General features: G+C 47.2%; 1 protein-coding gene across 1 annotated transcript in view; it reads right to left on the minus strand.

Annotated features, from left to right (window-relative positions):
* Positions 1-27,212, minus strand: part of LOC126546888 (uncharacterized) — a 55,014-nt gene that overhangs the window by 17,002 nt on the left and 10,800 nt on the right. Inside the window, exon 2 of the mRNA XM_050194609.3 lies at positions 21,609-21,670. Coding sequence (XP_050050566.1) covers positions 21,609-21,670 — 62 coding nt within the window. The remainder of the gene's footprint in view (positions 1-21,608; positions 21,671-27,212) is intronic.

Below are 27,212 nucleotides of genomic sequence, written 5' to 3' on the forward strand. Positions count from 1 at the left end.
GGGCTCGAAGGACAGCTTAGATAGTACACTGCACGAGAATGGTGCATATTGGAGTCAGTTATTTGCCCGTTTATCAGTGATTAATCGGTATAGATACCAGGTTTTACGGTACAATGCCGGCTAAGGCCTCACGACGCATATCGGGTCGTATACTTCCCGTAACGGAAACCCAAAGGCCGTTTTACCACAACGACTACGTCTCAGCAGCGCATATTTATACGCATAACTCGTTACACTGCGACGACCTTCAAAGCGACATCACTTTCGATCGACACCGATCACTTCAAAGGGGCTGTTGACGATGCACAGCTTACACTCCTTCTGTACACACACCGCCACGTATACGAAGAATTTCAGATAAGAACAGATATACAGTCGAACGGATTTATAACGAAGCGCTTGAGGCCTCCGAAATCATGCGTTATGCAGGTCAGTTCGTTGTAAAGGCGTTCGTTGTATAGAGGCATTCGACTGTACAAGAGAAATAAAAACCATGGTGTCTACAAACGTCATCGTAACATATGCCATCTATAGAAGCCTTCATACGCGCTGAGCGCTGAATTTTTTTGTGCTTAGAAAAAAAGGAAAGAAAAATAAACGCGCTGGCCGCGATTTTTATTCCGTAACATCGAAGGCGGTAGTACGCATTTCGCTTAATGTTCCCAAAGCTATGAGCATCTAGAGCTCTTCGACCAACTGGAGAGCTGTACGAGGATGTGCTTGTGCTAGAGAATATCGGCGTCCTAGGCGCGACGCCGGTAATGTGCGGCGCTCCACAGGCAGCTCTTCAAGTTTTCGCGCAAGCGAGGCAGCTCTATCCAAGACCCCCGGGACTGTGTCCATTCGTGTCGCGGCACCTGTAGAGCCGCCCCTGCCCTGGCGCAGACGGTGGTCTCAGCTACAGAGCCTTTGTATATTTACAAAAAAAAAAGGGGGGGGGGGGGGGCGGGGATATATCATGACTTTAGACTCGGCCAACCACCGGCTCATCCTCACGCCAGCATTTAGGGAGCGGCGAAGGCTTGCCCCGCGGTCAGTAGTGGCCGTGTGCAAGCTTGCTGCTTGCCAACTCTGGCTCTACGAGTGTGCACAACACCGCGGGACCAAGAAATCTCGTACGCGGGGTACCGCTTGTTGCGCTTTAAAAAGAAAAAAAAGAAATAAACGTGCGCAGAAGAAACTAGATACGATGCACCGAAGCATGCTTCGCGAGTGCTTCGCAGCGTGCTGCACAGATCACAGTGCTGTGATTTATCGCTTAATAAAAACAGTAAGCACATCTCGGACTCTGAATGAATTCTGGGGTTTTACGTGCCAAAACCACGATTTGATTATGAAGCACGTCGCAGTGGGAAACTCCGGATTAATTTCGACCACCAGGGGATCTTTAAACGTGCCCCCAATGCACTGGACACGGGCGTTTTTGTATTTCGGCTCGATCGAAATGCGGCCGCCATTTGATCTCCAGACCGCGTGCCTAGGAATGTAACAAGCCGCTAAGTAATTGCGTCGGGTAATCTAGGACTCTATGTGAAGCGAAGCTTTCCATAGTGGAGCGGTGAACCAGTATGCTATAAATTTGCCCATTCTATTCCTGCGTCTTTGGCGCGTGCACCCGCGCTATACAGATTGTGACCAGGGGCGTAGCCAGGGGGGGGGGGGGCTTATGGGGCTTCAGCCCCCCCCGAAATTTTTTCGTGCTGTCCATGCATCGCCGACAAAAGTAACCCCCGGTGCCGGAAATCATTCTGGATTTTGTCTAGAGCGTCTTTTTCACGCTCGAAAAGCCATTTCACCGGGAAAATTGCGAACTTGGGCTGAATTTCGCGGCAACACCCATGCACCGGGAGTCACATAACGCAAGCAGCCCCATCCGAGCACAAAGTTTCAAGGATGTTTTCATGGCGAACGGGCTCGCCGCGGCATCTCGCGGAGGCCGCGGAATCTACACTCTGTCATGGAATTTACGGAGCGCGTGGATATCAATTCCGAAACTTTATGTGTATAAAGTTCTCATAAACGTTTGATGTGAAAGGTGCATTGACATTTCCAAACGTGTGCTTTAGATTTTCAATCGCGGAACTTTGTAAGTTTAATGCTCCCATAAATATTTGACGCCAAAGGTGCATTGACTTTTCCAAAGTCGCACATCGGGCCATGCAACGAGACAAGCCAAATCAACACGCTGTCAGACAAGTTGACAGAGCCCGCAGCGAGGCCGGATGAGACGAAGCGTTCTGGTGGTTCATTCGTGCCGTCATGTCACATAAAAAAAATATCAACATTCTTTTTCATCTGCGCCAAAGCATCCAGTGATGACACTAAAGCCAGCCAAGGCAACTACGTTCTTATTTATTTTTTCTACTTTGACTTTTAATCACGAGGACACATTCAGCCTCTTGAATTTTTTTTGTTCTCGCTCCCCTACCCGCGCGCTGCCAGAGGCAGCCAGAGCGCATGCGTTTTTCTCGCGTTGACCCGACCACCGCGCGGCGCACTTCGGTGGGCGTTCGGTTTTCTCTGGCCGAGTGCATTTTCGCCCGGCAGAGCTTTGGACGCTATCTAGCTAGCCGACGAGAAAAAGAAACAATGGTCGCTAGCCACCATCACTGTGGGGACTCGATTGATTGCAGCGCGTTCGCTTGAGCGCAACCTCTCCAGAAAGTCTTGTCTCGCCGGTATAGGATATCGAGCAGTATGCGCATGGTTCTTGGAGGACCAAGCGTCTCGCGTTTTCTTCAATATTCCTTTAATAGCCATATTAGTTGCCCAAAGTAGGCATTCGATTGTGACCAACATACCTTGCGTTTTCTTTTTGTTCATTGCGGTGCCCCCGCTCCACAAAAGGAAAAAAAGAAGCGTTGTGGTAGTGCAGCGAATTGTCGCATGGTGAAAGTGGTATTTTGTTACTTCTTTTGTGGAAAGTAGTGGGCCATGGGACGCTTCAGCTGCCGGATACTCTTATTATATTATTGCGACAGCAATTATATGGACGCTCTATGCGCATTCCTGCCGTCGCCGTCACCCTCATATTCCGCATAAAGTCCAAGTGCGATAACATCGTGACCCCGCGCCGAATGCTGTATGTGCGAGTGAAAGCGTATGGGGGGGCCGACGATAGTGGCTCAGTCTTGTGTGCGCAAGGGAGAAAAGTGAGGAGCAAGCACGCCGCCTTCCGTCGCGCGCGATACATCGGGGGGAGTGGATGGAATGGGGGCAGGATCTAGGATTCTGTGAATCTGTGATTGCGCAACATGTTTATTTGCCTTGTTTGACGCATTATATACCGTTACTTTTTCTTAGATACGTAGATTTATTGGAGACTTACTTATACGTATGTTTAAGTGTCTTGTTGCGAGATTTTGTGTATACGTGCAGTGAACTTCGTTTCCAGTGGCACTTTTTTGCCCTTTATCAAGCTGTATCTTCGCATTTGTATATTCCATTGTATATTCGCAATTCTAATGTACGAAGGCGAGTCAAATTAAAGTGAGCCTACCCACCCCGCGCAATTATGGTTCTGTTCATTATCTGCAAGGCCTGCGCGTAGCACACAGGCATCTCTCATTAACAACAGTGACCCGCAGGTGTGAGGATAAATGTTCTTTAGTGCTCTCATACACTAGGTTGAACATGGTTGCGTGCCGTAATGGACTCTCCAGAAGTTGAGCAGCGTGGTGCCGTCAGGTTTTTGACAGCTGAAGGTGTTTACCAAAAAGAAATTAGTCGCCGTATGGCTGCCGTGTACATGGAACATTGCATTTCATTGGCCACTGTGAAGCGTTGGAACAAACGGTTCAAAGAAGACGTGAAAGTTGCAAAAGCGATCCCAGACAGGACCAAAGCCATCGTGCACCCCTAACAATATTGCAAAGGTTGATGAGTTGATGAGACAAGAACGGAGGATAAGCATCGATAAACTGGCAGAGTGTGTGAACATCAGTCACGGTTTGGTTCACGCCATAATTCATGAACATCTCGGTTATCGGCTCTTGTGTGCGCAATGGAGGCGCAAGATTTTGAACCACCGCCAGAATAAGGAGAAGATCGGCGCTGCCTTTACTCATCTGATCCGGTATCACAATAAAGGTGACGATTTCTTGTCTGCAATTGTGATCGGAGACGAACCATCATGTCACTACTACGAGCCTGAAACACGACGGCAAAGCTTACAATGGAAACATTCAAGTTCACCTCCCCCAAAGAAAGCAAAGGCAGTCATTTCCGCCAGAAAGGTGCTGTTGACTTTTATTTTTCGATCGTCAGGGGCCATTACTGATAGAATTTGCTAAATCTTGAGAGACTATCAATTGATTCCAATATTGTGAAACGCCGGATCGGCTGCGTGTCGCAATCAAGAACAATAAACTACGTGGAAAATTGACGAATGGGGTCATCTTGTTCCACGACAATGCCCGTTCCCACGTCGCTGATGTGGTTAATACAAAACTGGCAAAGTTCAAGCGGGAAACGCTGCAACATCCGCCACACAGCTCAGACCTGTCGCCTTTAAATTTTTCATATCAGCGGCATGCACTGCTTTGCTGGCTTCGAACTGATGTAGTTCTAAAGTTCGTGTTATATATTCTTTACTTATTAAATAGACATAATACATGGAAGCATTGACATCAGTTATGTTGGGCCCAATGTTTGGCACATACGAGCTTATTCTTTTATGAAAAAATACATAGTTTACTTGTATTGACAGTGCTTGGCGTTCAACAATTCGTTTGCAGTATCTTTGGCAATGGCAATGCAGTTATTATTCGTGTATTTGATCCCTAGGCAAATTGTTTAAGAGGAAGCTTTAGGTCGGGCCCAACTCCGACGCGGGCTATACGGATACATGTAAAACGCAGAAACGATTTTCTGAGATAACTGCTGAATAGCTTTTAATGAAATTTGTTGCATTTCGGAGAGTAAGTTAAATTCTAGTGTCTGTTGGAATCGGAATTTCGATTTAGGGCCTGAACTCTGTTTAAAATATTTTAAAAAATTCCAATGTTCAATAAAAAAATAGGAGCACGAAGTTTACAAATTAATAGCTCTGCATCAAGAACAGATATCGCGGTTCTGTAAACGGCATCCATTACACCATTCAAAGAGGACAAATTCTATATGTCAATTTGTATCTTACGTGAATTGGTTATGTTATGTACAAGGATTCTGCAAAAGCCGTATTTCCATAACACTTAATTTTTTGAGTCTCATGTGTAACATATCAATTTTGTCCGCTGTAGATGTACTATTATGTGCAATTCACAGCATTGTGATATCAATTTTCATTGCTGATTTACAGAGTTGTAAACTTAATTGCTTCGTTTTCTGAAAATTTTCGAATTTTGCCACTTTTCAATAAAATATTGACGACCTAAATCGAAAATTCGAAACACAGTCACTAGAATTTAGGTTTTTTTTTTTTAATGCAACAAACCTCGTCAAATTTGGTGCAGTGGTTGCCGAGAAAAACGAATTCTCCTGCTACATGTATTTGGATAGGAGCATCCGACCTAATGTTTCCTCTTAAGGAGGAGGCCCACCTGCAACGTGAGCCCCCCCCCGAACGAAATTTCTGGCTACGCCACTGATTGTGACATATGTGGCGATCATCTCGAAGCGGTATAGTGAGCGTTGGCACAATAGAAGTGCAGTACATGCGTTCTATTCTGGCCTAATGATTCGAGAGCATCGAGGCTGCTGTGCACATCAGACCGAGGTTCGATGCCACCGTGGGGCTCGTAATTAAGTTTTTCTTAAAGCGTGAGCAAGACAGCAGCCACGGTCGCGAAAGTCGGCGAATGTTCGCAAAGAATCAAAGCTTCGCATTAAAACGCAAACCGATATTTGGGGAAAGGAGACGAGCGCAACCGTCCAGCAAACTTCATTCGAAGTTCGACCGAGGCACGTGCGACGCACATGTCTTTTTGTTGTTTCATTGCGGGATAAACCTGTGACCCCGTCGTTTCAGCAAGGCGGAAAGCCGATCCTTATCGCACGGCTCGTGCGACTACCTCTCTGACGCTGACGCGTTGCCGTTAGATGGCGACTTGCACAGCAGCGCTCTCTGCGTCATGCCGACTGTCTCCATCGCGCGCCAAACGGCGGAAACTGCCACAGCGGGAGCGCAGGGAACTCTCGATGTTGTATACTGCGCATGCTGGTGCGCGATGCACCACTTCGTCAGTGGGTGGACAGTGGGGCTATAGTTTCGGTATCGTCAAATAAAGCGTCGCCATGACACTGGTAGCCAAAGGAAAATTCCATAACTTGTGCATATGTGGCTCGATGCGTTGAATGCAGCCGGCTTGCGTTGCTTTTAGAAAATATTTATCCGTGTTCCGAAGCTACGCGTTCAATAATACCTTTGTGCATCAACCTCTACTGACGATCAACCGTCGATTTACACATGCTTCTCCTGCATTTACTGTTACTCAATTAAAAAAAGAACAACTTAGCGCTATTTGTTGTTATTGTCTTGGAACAGTGCCATATAAGCCTAGATGACGATAGAACAAACGAAGTGTATTACAAATTTTAACAAACATCTGCAATATGCTCGAGAGGAATTTCGTATTGAGACATTTCTCGCAATGTTACAGATCTGAATGAAACTCTAGTGGTCTTACGGTTGCGTTGCGAAAAAAAAACACATATGAAAAAAGACTATAGACATTTTCAATATAATTTGCTGGATATGTATGGGCACATTAACACAAGGAGAGCTATGCAGAAAATTGACTAGGTATAGTATGTTGTTTGGACTAGCAAGTATACTCGTTGTATGGAATAAAAAGAAGTTCTTGTTGCTAGTATGCGAAAAATGTGGATCTGCTGCTCTTGATAATCTTTTTATTATTAACAAATAACTGTTGCGACAAAAAATTGCTTTGGTAGAGTTCTGTTGTGGACAGCAAACACACAATGCCTCTGTAGCAATTTTCTACCTATGGAAAATTGTAGGAAGCTATCTTTCGTATTTATGATCGTAGTACAGAATGCTCCCATTTGTACTGCATGGCTAATGAGATACTCAGCTCTACATTATTGTATTGTGTATTGAATGCCTTGCTGTGCGATAGGTTGCTAATAAAAACAGTGAAGTGAAGTGAGGTGTGCCACCAGCGGACGTGAGCACCTCAGGGACCCGCTTTTTCGTCTCAATTTGTGAGTTTCCTCGCTTGACCAAAGCACTCACTAGCCAAAATTCGGTCGACGACTTCACGCCTCACCAGGCGGGAGGACGTTTTGGCCTCCAAGCCGTACCAGCGGCTCCCACGGCAACCGAAGGAGTTGGCAAAAAAGGGACCCCGTCCCTCCCAGCGCTTGCCTGATGCAAATGGAGAGGCGAATGCTACTGCAGAACAACAAGCGCCCGCTGTGCAACCGGCCCTGGCAGTGACCACTTCAACCCAAGTGCGACAACGGATGCTGACCTCGAGGCGAACTCTCCCAAGAGGGCATACTTCCGAATCCAGCCAAACAAGATTTCTTTTAACGTTTTCACCACAGTCACAAAATCGCGATCCTCTCTTTTTCACGCGTTCATTCTTAACAATGTATTCGTTTCTCACGCAAGAAGCTTGTGAATACACGCAAAATTTCCGCGCGACTGGCCGCTCGAGGCACTTCGCATGTATTGGCGGGCTTCTTTCACGCTAGAAAAAACACTTTTATGTGGCATGTATTGAGCACCAGAAAGCGGTATCACGAGTTTTCCATGTCGCTCTTCAATTTTCCCACTGACACATTTATTTTAATTACGATATTTGAGAAGCTGTTTAATTAATTAAGACTAATTATGCAGCTAGGCGGAATGAAAAATATATAATCTAAGTATCTCCAAGCTACCGAAAAGAACATTACCTTTTTTCTGTTCAGCCACGTGACATGCGCATATTTTTAACGCTTGGCCAAAGTTACGTGGGACACCCTGTATACGCTGCGCATCGATTTTCACAATAAAAATTGTTGACAGTCAGCGTCATGTGTTTCTTCTTCCGCGCGTCCTGTCTGCTTTGCGCTGTGCTTTTAGTCATAAAAAGACGTGTTAAGAAAAAAAGTCAGCGGGACATGCATGTAGCCCAGTTTACCGCAAGTTCCTTGGCTCCTGTCTCATAAGTGGTGCTATAGTTTCAAAATTCATTCCAAGCAAATGTACCTTGAGAATTCGCCGGCATTCGTGAATTGCAATATGCGCTCTAGAGCAATTAGTTTGAAAGTTGATTAGTGATATCTCGCTTAAATTTTGCGTTTCAGTTTCTTGCGAAAGTAACGGCCACCTTTTTGAGCAATCTAGTTAAAGGATTAGAATTGTTGCGGTATCTGCCACAGGCGATGTTTAGAAATGAGCTCAGTTAAAACACTAGCCTGCGCTATATAGTTGGTTCATTGCTCTAATGAATGCGTAAACGGAGCTGAAAAAAGACGAATACAAGAGTAAAGGCACACTGCATAAAACACGCGCACGGGTGCGTCCACGTGTCTGTCGTACGCAAGGCAAGGTCACCATCGGCGGCGAAAGTTAATTAAAATTAAATTCTGCAGTTTTACGTGCCAGAACCACGATCTCATTATAAAACATACTGTATAGTTCGGGGACTCCGGGTTAATTTTAAACACGTCGAGTTCCTTAACGTGCACCTAAATCTAAGTACGCGGGCGTCCTTGCATTTCGACCCCCATTAAAGTGTGGCCATTGCGGACGGGATCGAACCCGCGACCTCGAACTCAGCAGCGCAACGCCCTAGCTACTATATAAGCTACCGCGTCGGGTGGCAGAAGTTTGCCCGCGAGCATCATATATGAGGTGAAGTTGACCCGCATGTGACGAGTGCTGTGATGTGTGTATTCTGTTGGTATACTACTCCACAACTATTCAGAGCAGCGCAGGGGAATTAAGTACGCGAGCATTTACGTTTTTTCAACCTCCAAAGCGACGAATGAGCTGCGGCCACTTGGAATCCCGCTGCATGAATCGGGGCCCAGCGCGTCGTCAAAGACGTCCTAATACACAGCTGCTGCGAACGCGTCGCGTGAAAAATTGTGCGAGGAGCGCTATATGCACAATGCGATGAGAAGAGTATAACGAAGGAAGGGACCATTTTATTTTATCACTTATATTGTGACCACAATGGATACAGAAGAGAAGTGTTTGTCGACGGCACACTGGCAGACTGGGCAGCGCTAAACGGACAAGGACGGAGATAAGATATAAGAGAAGGTACTGGCATAAGATCTATACGACATTTGTGTCTTGTCGTATCGCGTGTCCCTCCTTGTCCTTTTACCGCTACACAATCTCCCTAACATGTAGACCGACTAGCCCGAATTACTGCCCTTCTCAGTATCTCGGCACTAAGATACCGCCTTCCTGCCGCTTCTTCTAAGACCGACGATCGTCTCACCTTGCCACCAGAGTCAAACTGCGCGCTCACCGAAAGCATATGTTTGTACTTCGAGTGGCGACCTTGATAGAACTGCCGTATCTGTACGCAGCTACGTCTAGCTAACGCAGTTACCTGCGTCGGCTTTTGTCTGCATGCCCTCTGAGGGTTCAATTTATTAATGACCCGGTTCGTAACGCGTGACGCAGAGGAGAGGAAAAGAGCAGAGCGACTCGCGGGTTCTTCCGCGGTGAACGCACATCTATAGAACAAGCGCTGTTGAAGACTGACGGAACCGTCGCGCGAGCGGCCTTGAACGACAGGCGAGCTTTTATTTCGAAGAACAAAGGAAAAATGAAGACAATGCGGCGTTTCTTGAGTGCCGGCGAAGGGAATTCACCCTTTGTTTCCGTCCCTTCCTGGGAGACCGGCCGGCTATTTGTTATTGCCCACATTTTGCACCTGCTTCATTCCGACTCGAAGAAAGAAAACAGCAACTAACTCTCTAGCAGCCGTAGCAGCCCGTTTACGCGCGACCATCACTTAATGCCCCTCCTCGAGATCGCGCTGGCGGGAAGTACGAGGAAGAGAAACGTTCTAGCCAAATTTGGTGCGCCGCTGTGGAGGAGCGGCGAACGACGACGTCCGTTACACAGTGAGATGAGAGAGAGCCCCGCCGTATATGCGCCACCGCCTGTGGTGAAGTAGTTTGCGGCGCAGTGTGTGCGCTTTATTGACCCGAAAATAGCAGCGGAGGCTTTAGTGCGTGCGGACAGAACACTCGAAACCTTCTCGGCGCGACATCGCTCGTCTGACATTATTGGTCATTACCCATGGTGGCGCGCATTAAAAAGAAGAAAGAGAAAGATGTCATGCGTCCTTCCCCACGAAGTGCACTGGCATGACAGGTGACTCATGGAGAGCGTCGAAGATATAGCGCGCAGAGAAATCATGCACTGTCTATGCAAGCGAACCACGACACGCATCAAACTTTCCGCCTCGCATGAAGAAAGAAAGAAAACGAAAGAAAGGAAGGAAGGAAATAAAAGAAAGCACGCTTGTGCTGTAATATGGTCAGTCATCAGGATATTGCGAAAATTCGGCGTCCAAATTCACGAAGCTTTTCGTTCGTGAGAACTGTTCGTAATTGGCCGACCACCTTTCGCTCTTACACTTGGCGAGCGCCTGATGTTACGACAGTTCTAACGCACGTTAGAGCTGCCTGCTTTGTGTACGCGGTATCAGAACTAGCTTGCGGCATATACACAAAACAGTTCGTGCGCTAGAACGTTTCACAAGGTCAGGCGCTCGCCAATATCGTGGCAGCGAACATAGGTTTTAAGGGGGTGGTCGGCTAATAACATAAGGTGGTGGTGGTGGTGGTAGAAACATTTTATTCAAGAAGTTAATAAGAGAGTTGCTTGATGTGCGCCTGAGTGGCAGCCCCTATTCCGGGACGCCATTGGAGATGGCCGATACCCGGGCGCGCGCCACCAAGGAACGTTGAGCTTCCGAGGTATACATCAGCCGAGCAGGTACTCCTCCCAAGCCTCTCTAGTAGGGATGGGTAAGGGGATGAGAAGGAGAGTGGAGTTGCGGGGCACGAAGCCACAACGTGAAAGATATCGGTAAGGACCTGACAAATCGGGCACGTGCCTGAGATTTCCGGCATGAAGTACCGGGCGACCGCCGGACTAAGGAAAGTATTGGTCTGAAGGCGGCGTAGTAGTCGTTCGTCCGCTTTCGCCAAACCGCGTGTAGGATCAGGGTAGAGTCGGCGCGAAGTGCGGTAATAATCCAGAATATCGCTGTAGCGTGTGAGGCTCGAATTTCCAGGATCCGACGCAGGACATAAAGGGGCAGCGGCCTGGAGGAAGGAAGCGCGGACAGCGGCATTCGCCGCCTCGTTGCCGGGAAGACCTGTGTGGCCTGGGGTCCAGACAATTCTGATGGAGTGAGGGTTGAAGCGCCAGGAGGCGGCCCGAAGGAGACTAGCCGCCAGCGGGGTGATGGAACGCTGGATGTATCGAGAACAGGCTGAACGCGAATCTGTCAACATAATGCGAGTGGTTGGGTCGGAGGCGGCCAAAGCGATGGCAACCTCCTCTGCATGAGTTACAGTGTTGGCTCTGAAGGAGAGGCCATCGACGTGGCGACCCTCGGTGATCACAGCGGCCGTGAAGTGACCTGAGGGGGAAGGGCCCTAGACGTCTACGTAAAATACGCCGGGGCGTTCGGAGTGGCGCGCCTGAAGGGCAGCGGCACGCGCTTGCCTGCGACCGGGGTTGTTCGGGATTCATGTTGCGGGGGAGTGGCTTCACCCATAGCTTCTGGCGCCAGAGTTCCGGTATCGGGGATGGAGGGACCGGGTTAGAGATTGTGTTGAGGCCAAGTCTGTGGAGCAGGCAGCACCCGCAAGGCGTGTGCGACAGACGAGTGAGTTGATTGACGCGATGGGCTTCCCGCAGCTCTGCGAAGGATTCATTATGCAAAAAGGTGGGGCGTGCAGACAGGACACAAGAGAAGAGAAGTGGACAACACGAACGCCGGCGTTCGTGTTGTCCACTTCTCTTCTCTTGTGTCCTGTCTGCACGCCTTACCTTTTTGCATAATGAATCCTTACCAACTAGCTCAGCTTTCTGTCGTTCTCTGCGAAGGAGTTGTGTACCCCCAGGACCGCAAAGCGGCGATTGGCAGTAGCGATGGGGAGGTCCAGCGCGCGGCTTGTACACGGAGCGGAGAATATCCAGCTGGTTTTCGTGGTGACGACGCAGGCGAAGGTAGGCTGAGGCGCAGAGGACCCGACTGGTCACAAAGGCTTGGGCCAACTGGAGGGACTGGGTCCCTCGGAGGCCGCCACGCTTGGTAGAGACCCGCCGAATCATACGACTCACTTGTTCGCTGGTGCGTCGGAGAGCAGCTATGGTACCCTTAGGGTCCAGGGAGGACGAGAGGTGAACCCCGAGAATCCGAAGGTCCTGGACCGACGGGACGAGGCCGGACGGGAGAGAAATCTGGGGTGGCGGTAGGCGGGAGATCGATAGGAGGGCCGATTTGGATGGGGAACACTCTAGGCCGCAAGAAGCGGCGTAAGTGTCCACTAGAAGGGCCGCCTATTGTAGGCGTTCCTCGATTTGAGCCGGAGAGCTGGTGTTGGTCCAAACTGTAATATCGTCAGCATAGAGCGCATGGTGTATCCCCTCGACCTTGTGCAGGAGGGAGGGGAGGTTCAGCATGGCCAAGTTGAAGAGTAGAGGTGACAAGATCGCTCCTTGAGGTGTACCCCGTGTGCCTAGTGGGTACGGGCCGTGTTCAGTGGAATCGAGGCGGATGTAGACGGCACGATAAGAAAGAAAAGCGCGGATTTAGTCGAAAGTCCTCTGTCAGCAGTCTTTGGTGGAAACGTTAGCGAGAAGTCTACTGTGTTTGACATTGTAGAACGCGCCCCGCAGATCGAGAGCGAGAACGGCTTTGTCATTTTGGCGCATAGCAGTTGACTCTGTGACGTCGTGGTGAAGCTGTAGCAAGACGTCCTGTGCCGACAGATGCGGGCGAAAACAAGCAGTTCTCACCAACGAAAAGACTTTGTGAATTCGGCTCGGTGACGCTCTCACTGGCCAGAACAGATATATATATAGGCCTAAAAGGAACACGGTGGGTCTTTCAGCAACCTCGCTGAGGCAAAGTACTTCGATCCGGCTGCCTTAATAAATCGTAATAGGACGGGAAATTGGGCTATTTCGTTTGCACTAAACATGGTCTTAAGTAGCGCTAACTTGTAGCACTTGGCGTGTGTCTCCCTTCTTCGTTCTTGTGTTTCGTCAAGTTCGCGCTACTTGAGACCATGCTTAATAATTGAATCGTATTGATTGATCAACCAATCTACCAACCAATTATAGAAGTAAGCAAAAATTTCTGAGGCCGAATTCACAAAGCTTTACGTTCCTAAGTGATATCTGTAATTAGCCGGCCGCCTATGCTATAATGTGTTCGAATGCTATAATAATACGTCCGACATCACGATTGGACATGGCATCTGCTCTGACGATCAGTTCTAGAGTAAAAACGTTCTTGTGAATGCGGACCCAGTTTCTTTTGCTCCATGTTTCTAACGTTATCCTTTACAGTACCAAGTATATGCGAATCTTAAGGTGGCCGTCGTCGAGGCACCGAAAAGCAGCCGCTGTGTTGGTTTTCGTCTGTACGAAAGTGGGCCAATATGTCCGTATACAGGGTGTCCCACGTAACTTGAGCCAAGCAATAAAAATATGCAAATACCACGTAGCTGGAAAGAACCAAGGTAATGTTGTTTGCCGTCGCTTGGAGATACTCAGATTATTTATTTCATTCAGCCTAACTGCATAATTAGCCTTCATTAATTAATAAGCTTCTCAAATATAATTAGATGAAAAGTGTAAATTAGAAAATTGTAGGGCAACATGAAAAACTCCCGACACAGCTTTCTGTTGCTCAATACGTGCTTGATAAATGTGTTTTTCCGAGCGTGAAAGGAGCTCGCAAATACACGCAAAGTGCCTCGGCAACTTTGCGTGTATATGTGGGCTTCTTTCGCGCTATATGATTTACGCTATGATTCACGCTATTTCACGCTTTATTAACTTTTGTTTTCACTTAGTATTAATTGATTTTAAACAATGAAATAATACGTCGTGTCGAAAAAAATACTGGCCATAAGTACACACGACTTCCGCTACTATGCAGTCGGTACGATTTCTTTGGAGCTCTTGGATTTTTTTAAACCTTGGTCCAACCTTGGTTCAAGTTAACCGGTACACCCGGTATAAAAGTTACGTATAGAAAGTGGCACAAGAACTCAAACGAAGCCCGGTGATGTCCTCTATTAACCGCACCGATGACACGAATGCAGGAGAGGCTTCTATAGGCTCCTCGAAAAAAAAAAAAGGAAGAAGAACGAGAAGAAAGCGTGACCTGCCTGCCTTTGCACTTCGAGAAAATAGCTCCCGTACAGATCGGTACACGGCACGAAGAGGAAGTGCATCGGTGGTTCGTCAGCGAACCCGGCGCGGTCATGCATACACGCGCTCAAACAGCCACAGAGGCATACATATGAAAATTACTCGATGTAGTAATTACTCAAGTAATTATGCAAATTAGACCAAATCACTTTTTAAACCAAAAGAACCTTGCGATTGATTCGCAACACAGAAAGTGAAACTCAACACCCGAAGAGCGCAACTGTCAAGCCCTCAATTATTAGATGTCCATCAGTGACGTCACTGCTTACGCCTACGCCATCCGCATGGCGGAAGAAGCCGCGAAGAGTCAAGACCTCTTTGCTTGCTTCTAATCGCGGAGGTCCCGGCCCCCGTCCCCTAGGCCTGTGTGCGGGGGACGGGGAGTAGGGGCCTCCTAATCCGGCGGTACAATAAAGTTGCTATCATCATCATCATCTACCGGGGACCAGGGGCTCTATCCTCGACACGCATAGCGGCTGCACGGCCGCCGTTATCCGCCATGTTGACTCTCTGATTGGTTGTCGAGAGGTCACGTGTTTTGAAAATTAAAAAAAATTATGGGATTTTACGTGCCAAAACCACTTTCTGAATATGAGGCACGCCGTAGTCGGGGACTCCGGAAATTTCGACCAACGTGCACCTAAATCTAAGCACACGGGTGTTTTCGCGTTTCGCCCCCATCGAAACGCGGCCACCATGGCCGGGATTCGATCCCGCGACCTCGTACTCAGGTGTTGACATTTGTGCCGGGAAGTGGAAGTTTTGCAAAATGCAATTTTGCGTTTTTATCAACATGCTGAAACGTGATGTGGAGCTGCAAATTTTATCGACTAATACTTTTTTCTGCACCTTGGAGAGCTATATTGTGACGTAAGCGCTTCAATAAGAAATTGAGTGGTAGTTTGCAGGAGCCCGTGCAATGGATGTACAGTTTTGCGAATATGGGGTGGTGGTCCATGATAACCGCCATGTGAGCTTGCCGATTGGCTGAAGGAGTATCCCGTGAGAAGCGTCACAGGAAGGGCCGTTTCGTAAAAGTCAATTTGACGTTGCGTGACTTTGCGCTGCGTCGCCATTGCAGCTATTTCGCGCCATAATTTGCGGTGCGACGAGCCGCGCGAATTATGCTAATGAGCGGCCAAATACAATGGCAGCCGAGAGGCATATCGCCACATTTTCCCCAAAGTTTGGGGCCATGCTCATAACGCGTGCTCATATTATTTGCATCGCTATCGGGTGGTGTTGACATTTGTGTTTTGGGTCATCATTTTTCTTAAAAGCACGTTTATTTGATATAATATTGGTTGAACATTGCAAACCTTCTGCGACGTTTTCCACTTTTCACTGCTGCGTTTGTATTGTAATCAAGATTAATGACTTTTCGCATCATCAAAAGTTATGACAACGGCGGTTTTTTAATTTTTAAAAAGAAATAGCGTGAGCAAACTGCGGTGAAGGTAAGAGGCGAAGTGAACAAGAGATGGCAGCGCCGGCGCTTGCGTCACGCAAGTGAATACTTCTGGCGCGCGCAACGCTATATCGGTGATATTCGGCCGTTTCCCAGCCAGCCGAGTCGGGCTGAATCGCTTGCGTTTGGCGAGCTAGCGATAACGCGGCCTAGAACGTTCGCGCATCACCACTGGTGGGTCGCGTATGTAGTCTCAAAGCAGAAAACAAGCGCGTTGACGCCGATATACGATGACTCATTCGGTTTCCCGGAGACGCGCATCCTAGCTAAGGAAGCAGAGGACGACTTGCACGCAGCAGACGATGAAAGCGAGAGGCGTTTTAGACCAAGTAAGCGTACGCTTTGAGCTGGCTGCTTTATTTTTACTGAGGAGGAAGGCTGCTTTGCCTTATCAAGAATGTTAGGTTCAGTTACTTCATTTCAGTTTCTTAGGCAAAACGTCGAGATTGCGTCACGTTATGAAAGCAAATCGGGCCCATCAGCGCCATTTCGTACGCGTCACGCCAGCGTCACGCCCCGAAGAAAATGGCGGAATGGCCAGAATCATAGAGTTTCATACAATAATTACTAGAGGGAACTCTGGCGCTAGTCTCTACAGGAGCTTACGGGAGGGAGCTGCAATGAGAGCGCTTGTGCCAGCATGGGAATTTCTGCATATATGTTTCAAAAACAAATAATAATAATAATAATAATAATAATAATAATAATAATAATAATAATAATAATAATAATAATAATAATAATAATAATGTTTGCGCTGTAAAAATTAGCAGCGTCAACGTTTTCGAAAACTGGAAACGATTATGAGCTCATTGGTTGGCGCGCTTCAAGTCTTCAATTGGGACCAGCCACACGGCTTTTTTGGTTAAGACATTAACTGGTGTAATTTGCCTAATTATTTGTCTAATTAGTACACAGAGTTATACCGAAATGTTATAAAAGTCATTTTTGTGGTAAGAGCTCTCCAGAGAAAATCATTTAAGCATCTCATCCCTCCTGTTCCTAAGAAATTTCAAATGAAATTCGTGAAATATCAGGTCTACAAATACGTATATGAAGCTAACAGATATTGAAGCCAAGAAAAACCTAGGTGAAATTAACTGTTCTTTTTAATTCAAATGTTAATTCAAAAATGAAAATGAAAGTAGGAAAAGGTTATGCAGATCCAACGCATGCACATGTGTGAAACGAAGCTTTAGCCAAGCGGTTAATTAAATGCTGGACAGATAACTATACTACGGGTACAATAGTTGAAACAGAACAGCGCGGTTTTCACGGGGACAAGCAGGGAGAAACGACACGGACGAGCGCTGACTTGCAACTGCAAGTTGCAAGTCAGCGTGAAAACCGCGCTGTTCTGTTTCAAATATGTCTTACCAACTCGCCCAAACGTCTGTTTTAACGGGTACAATAGTTTGTACTTTCATCTCATGCAACGCATAACCTCATGCAATGCTTATGTTTATCCATCACAATGGCCACAAGTTTATTGTCATGTAGTTTATATTGGGGGTGAATTAAGTTTCTAATATGAATGAAATATTTCGCACTAACCATTCCGTATTCGTATTCGAAGAGGAAATATTCGATATTTTTGAATATTAAAAAATTACCAAACAAGAACCGACTGTTAAAGTTTGGTTACTTTTCTCTGTCTACTAAACGAAGTATCGCAAGCTATTACAAGTGAAATAACGGCAACCTGCAAGTTTTGCTTGTTTGTTGCCATTCAGTGTATGTCGCAGTGTCGCCACGCAGCAGTTTCTTTTTTATTGTGATGACAATTATATGGACACTCCAGGCGAACTTTCGCCGTCGGCGTTGACGTGAAATTCCGTATACAGTCCATGTGCGATAAGATCATATCGCGCCCTGCACGCCGCAGGCTGTGGGTATGGTGGCATACTGGTGGGTGCGAGGGGAAGCGTGCGAGGGTGAGTCGAGAAGGATGGTGGCTTGATGCGCACCCAGCGTTGAAGGTCACCTGATAAAGCGCGCGTAAGGTAAGTTGAGACGGAGGGGGGGAGGGGGGGTAGCGCACGTCTCTTTCTCTAGTCTGGCCGTGCGCCGCCCGCACGCTATATCGAAGAAATTCTAAGTCGAATTTCGCAGTAAGCTGAAAAACAGTAATACTTCATAGATAGAAAGACGAAAACTGTTTGTTCAGACGTTTTGCAAACCGCTCTGTAACTTTCTAATGGAAATCTTTTTTCCTAGCTTCGTTGCTTCAGAAGTTGGTTAATTAATCTTGGCTAATTATCTAATTAAGCAAAATACAAAAGATACCGTGACACATTACATAGAAAAGTGAGCAACATGCACTTGGTCACATCGTCTTAGAGTGCGTCGGCATGTTTTTAAACTCTGGCTAAAGTTAGCTTAAACACCTTGTATGCGTCCGCGTTTGACTATTTGACTCGATATTCGAAAAATTTGATATTTTTCCCGCCTCTAGTTTTTTATGTATACGCACTACACCGCACACCAACTATGTCGAAATGCGAACACCTTATTAGGAGGATGCACAGTGTCAGTCGTCTATGGGGCGATATCCTGAGGACAAAGGCGACGTAAGATGCTAGTCGAGGGAAGAATGTTGATGAGAGGTGTACGGGGCACAGATAAGTACGACATATATTTTGCCACATTTAATGCTGATGTACCTCTTGTGTCCCATTCCAATTCTGCGGGAATGGCAATGAATGGGGCCACCGTTGCTAAAAAAAAAATAGAAAGCTAGTAAACATTTGGTAACCGCGGCAGTTACTACCTCTGACTGACCGTTACTAACTGTTTACTACCCATTCACTAACATTAGTTATCCATGCAGGTGCGTGGAGGCCAAGTTAATAAAATATATTACTTCGTCTTGGCCGTGGCCGATTATGTCATGTTGTGACAATCTTATGCAACATTTAGATAAACTTGTTTCTCTCATTATGTTGGACTAACAGTTATGTGCCCTGTCGTGGCGAACATATGTGCAGACAGGACACTGTAGAAATTAATGCCCAAAATTTTTTATAATTATGCTAATACTTAAGCTCTCACTGGTACAACCAGCGCTCCCCTTAACTACGGCGATAAATAGTTCTAAAATCGTTCATAAAATACATGTGTGTAGTCACGTAAATTAAACGAATAAATTGACGTCGGTTACTTAGGCCTACATGCCCATTTGAAAAGTGTAAACACGGAAGAAGACCTCTATGACGATTACCTTCAACTTTCCAATTTAGACACAAAATACTTAAATAAGAACCTTATTGATGTAATTAGTTTAAATAGTGAATGAATTGCTTTAGTTCTTCTTGTAAAGAGGTTTATAGGACGAGTTCAACAAACAGGCGGTAGCTCGGAACAGTACGCAGGGAGAACAAGATGATGGTGTTCGAGCGCCGATCTCGTGCCCTCCGCCCTTGATGATAATCGCTGAGCACGGGATGTCATTCTCTTCCTTTCTTCATGACAATTGCCCCGTCGAGAAAGGTGGAGCCATCCTGGCGATCTAACAGGTGGGGACAAGAGGGTCGAACTGCGGCTCGAGGCGGTCTACGTGGACAATATCACGTCCGTGTCGACGACGGTCGCCGTGCAGCGTAAGAGGTTCAATGACGTAGTTTACGGGGGAGGTACGCTCGACGACGCGGTAGGGACGATGATAATTTGAGAGTAGTTTGGACGACAAGCCAGGGGCGCAGGGTGGTACAAGCAGCCACACAAGTGCTCCAGGAGCGAATGTTGCGGCAGGAAAGTGGTCATCGTCGCGGGCGTTTTCATGGCGTTGTTGGTCGGCTGTAGTAAAGCGCTTGGCTAGTTGTCGGCAATCTTCAGCGTAACGGGCGGCTTCCGACACCGGCGTGCACTCTGAGGCATCTGGTGCGTATGGCAAATGATGTCCGCCTAGGCGGTTAATGCATCTGTATACTGACGTGTCTTGATAAAATCTTGTAGGCTTTAAAGAAAGCGTTCGAGATAAAAAAAAGAAACTGTATATGTTGTTGTTTTTTGTTCAATGATTCTTTATTAAAAGGGCCGGCTATGCGAAACATAAAAAAATAAACTACAGTAACAAAGGAATGTAGGAGAAAAACAAAACAATCGAAAGAAAAAAATTTGAACAGCAGTAAGGAAGGAAATCTATGCGAAGCGAAGCTTTTGTGAAGCGGTTAATCAAATGCCACATAAATTTGCCCATTTCCTTCCTGCGCCTTTGGCGCAATGTAAAACTGGCGCACGTGCATGTGCCCTCGGGCACCCGTGCTGCGCAGTGTTACACACGCGGCTCTCAAAGATGCCAGTCATGGCATTGGCACGATATAAGTACACGTGCGATTGTGGCATAATCGAAGAGTACAAAATACGCCTTTCCTACTCGACCAGGCTGTCGTCTCTGTAATGTACCGGAAACTGTAGAACACTGCTTTATTGACTGCAAGGACGCCGTCCTGTTTTGGGACGTTCTCCAAAGAACCTTTATAAAAGTATCTTGATGTGAGTCCTCACACGATGCGATATCTTATGCCACCTAAATGTGAAGATGTGCCTTTTGACATGCTGTTAATTATGGCGTTGCACAGTTCATAGAAAACTCGCACGTTAGATCGGAATGCAGAACCAGTTGTATCTTCGCAGTCACATTTCATTCGTATGGTTTCACAACTGAAAGACTTGTATGATCAAAGAAACTGGTATCCATTGTTGATGCAGTGTATCATTTTGCCTCCCTTTTAGAGAACTATTTACTTTAATAATTGTACTGTGAAGTGTCTGTTTTGTGCTCGTAGACGCGGCTATGACTGTTTTGACCGCTATATCTTACGCAAGCACGTGTTATATTCGCAATATATACAAAGGGAAAAAAAGCGATTGTGGCATAATAGAGCATCGGGTTGCGTGCTGGGGAACGGATGTTTGACCCCGCCATCGGGCACGTGTCGTTCTTTTTTTTTTTTTGTATGAGCTATTCAGCGAGGCAACAGCAGCACCCAGCAGCTGTTGCCAAGAAAGTCTGGAAGTGTTCGAAAAAGAATGCTTCACACAGGCGCAGCCTGCAGTACAATATAGAGCGCGCTGTACGATCGAGTGGCGTGCGAATGTCCAATCACAGCCGTGCGTTACCAAAACATTCTCTATCTTAATGTAGTCTCAGCATAAAAAAAAACTGCGAAGAATAACGCACACTATATTCGCAAATATATCCGCCGAGACACCGACATCATCCAACAATCGCAGCAGCCACGCCAAACCCGCGAGGTTAGGCAAAGAAAGCGTCGCTCAAAACTTTCCACCGATGGGAAGCGAACCTATAGAATGCACGACGCGTTCGTTGCTCTACAAACTCTAGAAACAGATATTAGTACCTGCGCTCACACGCAAGTTTTAGAACACTGCATACATATAGGCAATGAAGGTTTTTAGGTAGCTATATATGGGGTGGGTTCCCGTCTCACCTCGCTGAAGAATAAAAGAAATAATAATAATCTGACCCACGGTGGAATCGAACCTTTGCCGTCGAGCACAGTAGCCCGGTGCTTTCGGAGATAGTTGGCGCCGACAGCAGAAAAAATTACTCTTCCGTTACACGGCCTGTTCGACAAGAATGCCCATTTGCTAAATTTCACGTGACCAGCATCAGTTCAGAGAAATGTGTACTCAATATGTGTAGCGAAACTAATTGCTGTTTAATGTAACATTTATGTTCATTTTTCTTTTTAGATTTTTGGTGAATGCCCTTTAGGGCAGGGTCGTGCGACTCACCTCTGGCTTGACGTTCTTCTGGACGCAGTCGAGCACCTTTCCCAGTTCCTCTTCGCTTAAGCCTGCGCATGCGTGAAAGAACACCGTGGCGGGTCACATTGGGGCGGGTCACATTCACCACCAAACCAGCACATGTTCAGTGATACAAAGTGTAGAAGGCCACCTTGGCTAATCTGGGACCGAACACCTACAAACGAAAAACTTTGTGAATCAAGGCCGCCGAATTAACAAAGATTTTCGTTCGAAAGTGCACCGTTTCATTGCCCGGCCTCCTCCGCCAATAATATGCCCAGCATCATGTTCGCCTGAAATTTTCTGTTACGAAGAATTCCATAGCGTAAGAGGTCTTTTGTGAATACGGGCTCTGACATCTGCGGTAACCAGTTGTAATTCGGCGCTATGGCGTGCTCGCAAGCTTAGAAGCGCAGAAGAAGACGTGGAGAGACAGCGAAGACGCAGCGGGAGCGTTATTTTAAACTCCTGTCAACTATTTCTCACACCACACTTCGAACTCACTTCGCACCGCAGAGTTTCCAACAAAAATTGCCAGAGGGAACTATGGTGCGCCTGTCAACGGGAGCTGCAAGCATGGCGATTCAACCAGCATGTGAACGACGGTTATAGTACATGGACTGCTAAAACTTTGTGCTTATGGCTTCAAATTGCTTTACTTTGGGAATTAATCAATTTCAACAAAAAATATTGCGTTATAAGTGCTGCTGAAATGGCGTGAACATACTGCTGAAATGGCGTGAAGACACTCAGGCAGCAAGAAAGAGAGATATCCAACCCCGCTGATTACAGCGGACCGTGTCCGTCTCCATAGTGAGCGCAAGCGCAGCAGATTGAAGCAAACGCAGTTACCCCGACCATCATATATACGAGCGCGGCTGGCTCGAGCGGCGCAGGGCAGTCTCGAGCGGGCGCCACCGGTGGGGGATCATTTCTTTACCCTATTTCCCCAAACAGCCTGTGCAAAACAAACAGGCCCATTGAGAATAGGGAGAGAGCACGATTGCAAAGTTACACCGTAAGACGCCTACTAGCTGTAACGTAAGTTAGGCACGCATGTTTTCTTATGCCTGAGTAAATGTAACTTGTGCATTTCGTTACGCCATTTCTGTACCCTATAGTGGCCATACATCCTCTGCAGCATGCACGTTTTATGTACCCCACTGCGGCAGCGTCCTTGACACAGCCTACCCGATTTTTTTTACCTAATTATGGTAGATATTGAAATTTACGAATAGCAGCCGGTGAGTTCGCAATTGACAGTATCAAGTGGAACAACACTGCATTTTTTCCGCAAGTTTGACGGTGAATATCTGGAAATTCGTGCCATCCTCAGGATTCGTTCTAAGTGTAGATATGCCTTGCAAACTCGCCGGCTACAAATCGTAAATTGCAATATATTGGCTGTAAAGTAACAATTAACAACTTAATTAGTGAAGCTCTGATAGTTAGTCGCTTATGCGTTTTGATTTCTCGTACAAGTAATGCCCGCCTCTTCGAGTAATCCAGTTCAAGGATCAGAAATGTGCTATTTGCCACAGGCATTTTTTTTTTTAGATTCCGTGTGGATAAAAATGTGGTGTTTCCACTCACGTTGTTTTACAAACGGCATCGTTAACTTTATTGGTTCGAGTAGGCTATGCCGCACAGCATTCGAAGGCCATTCTTTTTCCTTTCCTTCTTAGTTAACCACTTCCTGTTTCTTTTCGTCTCAACGAAATTGTTTTTGTTCGGTTTGTTTCGCATCGAGTGTGTTTTTATCGTTATCATCATCTCTGTCTTCGTTTCCTCTGTAGTCTGTGGCTCCTTTACAAAAGGCAGAAGGTCAATGGAAGCGCATTGTGTTCGCGCTTTTTCGTGCGCGCAACGCGTGCACAAAAGAAGAAAGGTTAACTCGGAGAAAAAAAGTTAATTTGTGGTTTTTCCTTTGCGTTCGCTTCGGCATGCATGCGCACGGCTCTCCAAGAGGTTAGTTCCGTTAGTCAACAAGGAAACGCGTTCCTTTCTTCTTCATGTGCACTAAGTAGACAGCGTTGCGCATACAGTATAGGCTTTCATGACGCGGGCAGCTTGCAATGCGTCAGGCATATTAACGCTACAGGAGCGCGCTTATGACCCACAACTTCGAATGCTCGCCCTTCTCCGTACTGAAGAATCTAAAGCAGACCGCAAAGCAACATTGCGCGACGAGGTCGGAATTCTGAATTTCACGAGCCTGGGTAGTCTTTCTTATTATTTTATATCCGAGACACACGAGCCTCAGTCCATCCCAACGGTCGTACTAACAAGACAACGAAAACGTTTTGAGCAAGACATCCCGGCACTTTACCAGCAAGTTCCTAAGTTGAAACACGCCGCGAGCAGCCACCTTTCTGACGCGTCGTCCTACGGACCGGGAAGTTTTGTCGCTATACTGCAGCGTTACACTTTACCAGTCAGATCAGGGTGAAAATTTGCAGGATACGGAAGACGTTTTACAGCCTCTTCGAGCAAACTTCAAGTAGTAGATCGATAGGATAAGTATTGAAATTTTCAAATCATTGCGGGGACCGCTAAAACGCCTTATAAATATTACAAATAATTTAAAAATTGTGCACAAAGTAGGGGGCTAAACCTTAGAGCAGTTATAGCCTAGTCTCTCTACGAGCCAATGAAACCACTGAAAATTGCTTTATAGATTTGGCAGTATATACAATTAAGCGCGTTAATAAAAGCGGGGTGCCATCAGCGGCGGCAGGAGGAGTTTTTCTGCGTGATCGCGTGAATGAAGCATGTCCGAAGGACACGGTGCGTTACAGTGGCATGATTCTCTTTAGCGGGAAAGTTGGACATATTCGCTGGTCCTTGATACATTATTCTGAAAAGTCGCATATGTCTGCTAAGAGTGCTTTTTCTTTCCTACCTTTCTTTCTTTCTTTTCTTTTTTTCTTTACTTTTGCTGACTGACCCGCCAGCATACTCAACCTTCCTGTCGGTGCAACACGCTTCGCAGTAATTTTGCCCCGTATTTAGATTTCTCTTTCTACGCTCCATGGCTCCATCTTGGAAGGCAAAGTTATTTTTGCGCATCTCTGTGCACCCCCGTTCTTCGCTAAATTAACACGACCGCTCTTGCGAAGAAGTGTTGGGGCTGCGTGCAACGTTCTGCCGAACTACGAGTGTGCGCGAAGTCGAGGTTATAAAAGTCAGCATCCCTGAGACTGAGGTTCTGCGACCGCCTGCGGTAATGTCACACCAACCCCAACTCTTCGGTGCAGTCGTGGTTGGCCATGCAGAACTGCGCTCCCGCGCCTGACGAACGTGGTTACTTCATAGGGTTACTTCCTCGGCAATTTTTCTGCCGACAACGGAGACTGCGAAGCGACACCAACGACATCTGTCATCCTGCCGGCGTCAATGGAACGCAAGCACATCACGTGGACTAGCATCGCCTGACAGACTTTCATCACTTCGCAGCCGCCACATCTTCGACGTCACCAGGCACAGAACAAGTAAAACCCAGCGCCGAGCAATCCCTCGTCCGTGGGCACGGAGGCACGATTGGAACAAGCATGAAAAGCTTAAAGGGAAGCTGAAAGCTTTTCCAGAAAAAATGAGTGAAGAGCAGTACGTCGTGGTTTTCAACCCTCTGAATTCGAATATTGCATCGAAATTGAGCGAAAGAAAGCGCAAACATATTTTATTTCGACGAAAAGTGCAGCAGCAGACACGCCCAGCTCGCGCGCCTCGTTTCCGCCTGTGATTGGTCGGGCGCCTCGTGACGTCAACAATGGTGTTCGTCCGGACCGACTGCTGCCGTTACACACGAAGCATGGTGCAAGGTAGTTTGGTGCTGTTTTGCTGAGACGGTCATAAAAAATTTCGAGAGCTTGCGTTTTTCTGAGGAGTTCGGCGTTAAGTCCAAACTCCACGAGAGCGATTTTGCGCGCGACGGTGACGGGCGACGGCTTCGAGCGACAAAATGGGCCGTCGCTTGAACAGATCGCTCGGTGTTGTCGCTCGATCGCTCGTTTCTAGAAATCTAGAACTCGTCGCTCGTCGCCCGGAAGTGCTATGAGCGACTAGCCAATAGTGCAAAGCCGGAACTGGATGTACATAACTCAAATACTACTTTTTATCGCACGGAACGAGCAAACTATTGAATTTTACACGTGCAAGAATAACAACCTAGTGCAAGACCTACAGAAATATTTTATGCTTTTTCAGTAAAATACATCACCTTAAATTGATAAAGCATGCGTCACGCTAGTTTCGGCGCGTATATTGCTGCCCTCATACCGGGAAGTCGACGCTCAAAGCCGTGGCTCGCGTGGAGTTCGGCTTGCAGGCGACGAGTGAACGCGACAGCCATCGCCTCGCTTGTCGCGCTGTCGCTGTCGCGTGCAAGATCACTTGTAAGGGGTTTATAATTTACTCCCTACATGTACGAGCCGATTGCGAAGAGCCGGCCTCTCCAAGAAGCAAAAAATGCTGGTGCAAGCACTGCTTTCCACGCGAACGAAGGCGAAGTGTTAGCATCTCCTTGTGTTGGAAATGTTCTTTGGCGAGTATGTTTTTTGTTAAGCTGCATTCAGCGTTCCAGTGAGTATGTTTCCGGGCAAACAACCGTAGTGTTATATTCCTGCATGCCTCCTCGTTGAACGTAAGCGGTGATGCGATCTTCGGCATTTGTGCGCTGCCCCAAAGCTGTCGTCAATCTACACAGACGGTTTGAACGCAGGAAAAGTTTACCGGCTGTTGTAGCACGTGTAGTATAGAACCTTCACCAGCGCGCCATCCGCACGCGACTCGTAACCGACGAATTCCGTCGGCTACGTGAGATGGTCGGTTTCTCTATGTGTGCGAGAGAAGGGGGAGCGCAGCGTCCTGGCGTGAGCAGGCTTTCCAACACATGCAAACTTTACGCTTGCACTGCGTTATGGTAGCTGCATGCAGGCTGTTTCACAAAACACGTGCGAATAGAAAATTCGCGGCGCTTGGCGATGAAACCTGCGTGAAGGGTGGGGGATAAACATGCACCTTCCGTTCAGCGGGCTAACACGAAGGAGAACCCAAAGCACGCATTAGTGATAAACTTCGGTAGTAATCGTCACGGAAGTGGTTAGAGCACAACACTGTTGTTCTTGAGCGCTTGAAGTTGTTTCGCTTCATACGATTCGTGCAAGCGTAGGCTGCACAGGACGCCGCATGATCGGCCTACAAGTTCAATTGATGCTACGCACGTCATCTATCACTCCTATATACACACAAACAAAGAAATGTAGGGTCGAGCGAAGCAGGTTAGGACGGCACGCACGCAGAAATAAGCCTGGTCAGGCACGGTCGCGGAGACTGCGAAGGAACGGAACACCAGTACTGACGTCACTACGCCGCGGTTTCCGGTCTCCGCTCGCATCGCCAGCGTCAGCAGCAGCGCGCGGCGCTCGACGGGGGGCGGAGCTACAGCGCAATTTTAACAGACGATTGCGTCGCTCCTAAGTGAAAAATCCCCCCCCCCCCCAATTTCACCTGCATGGTTTATAAGGTTCCCGCATCCGTATATGAGCGTCTTATTGAATTTGACAGACTCTTCAGCTTCCCTTTAAGCCTACA

The sequence above is a fragment of the Dermacentor andersoni genome, chromosome 1 (assembly GCF_023375885.2).
Source record: "Dermacentor andersoni chromosome 1, qqDerAnde1_hic_scaffold, whole genome shotgun sequence".
NCBI lineage: Eukaryota > Metazoa > Arthropoda > Arachnida > Ixodida > Ixodidae > Dermacentor > Dermacentor andersoni.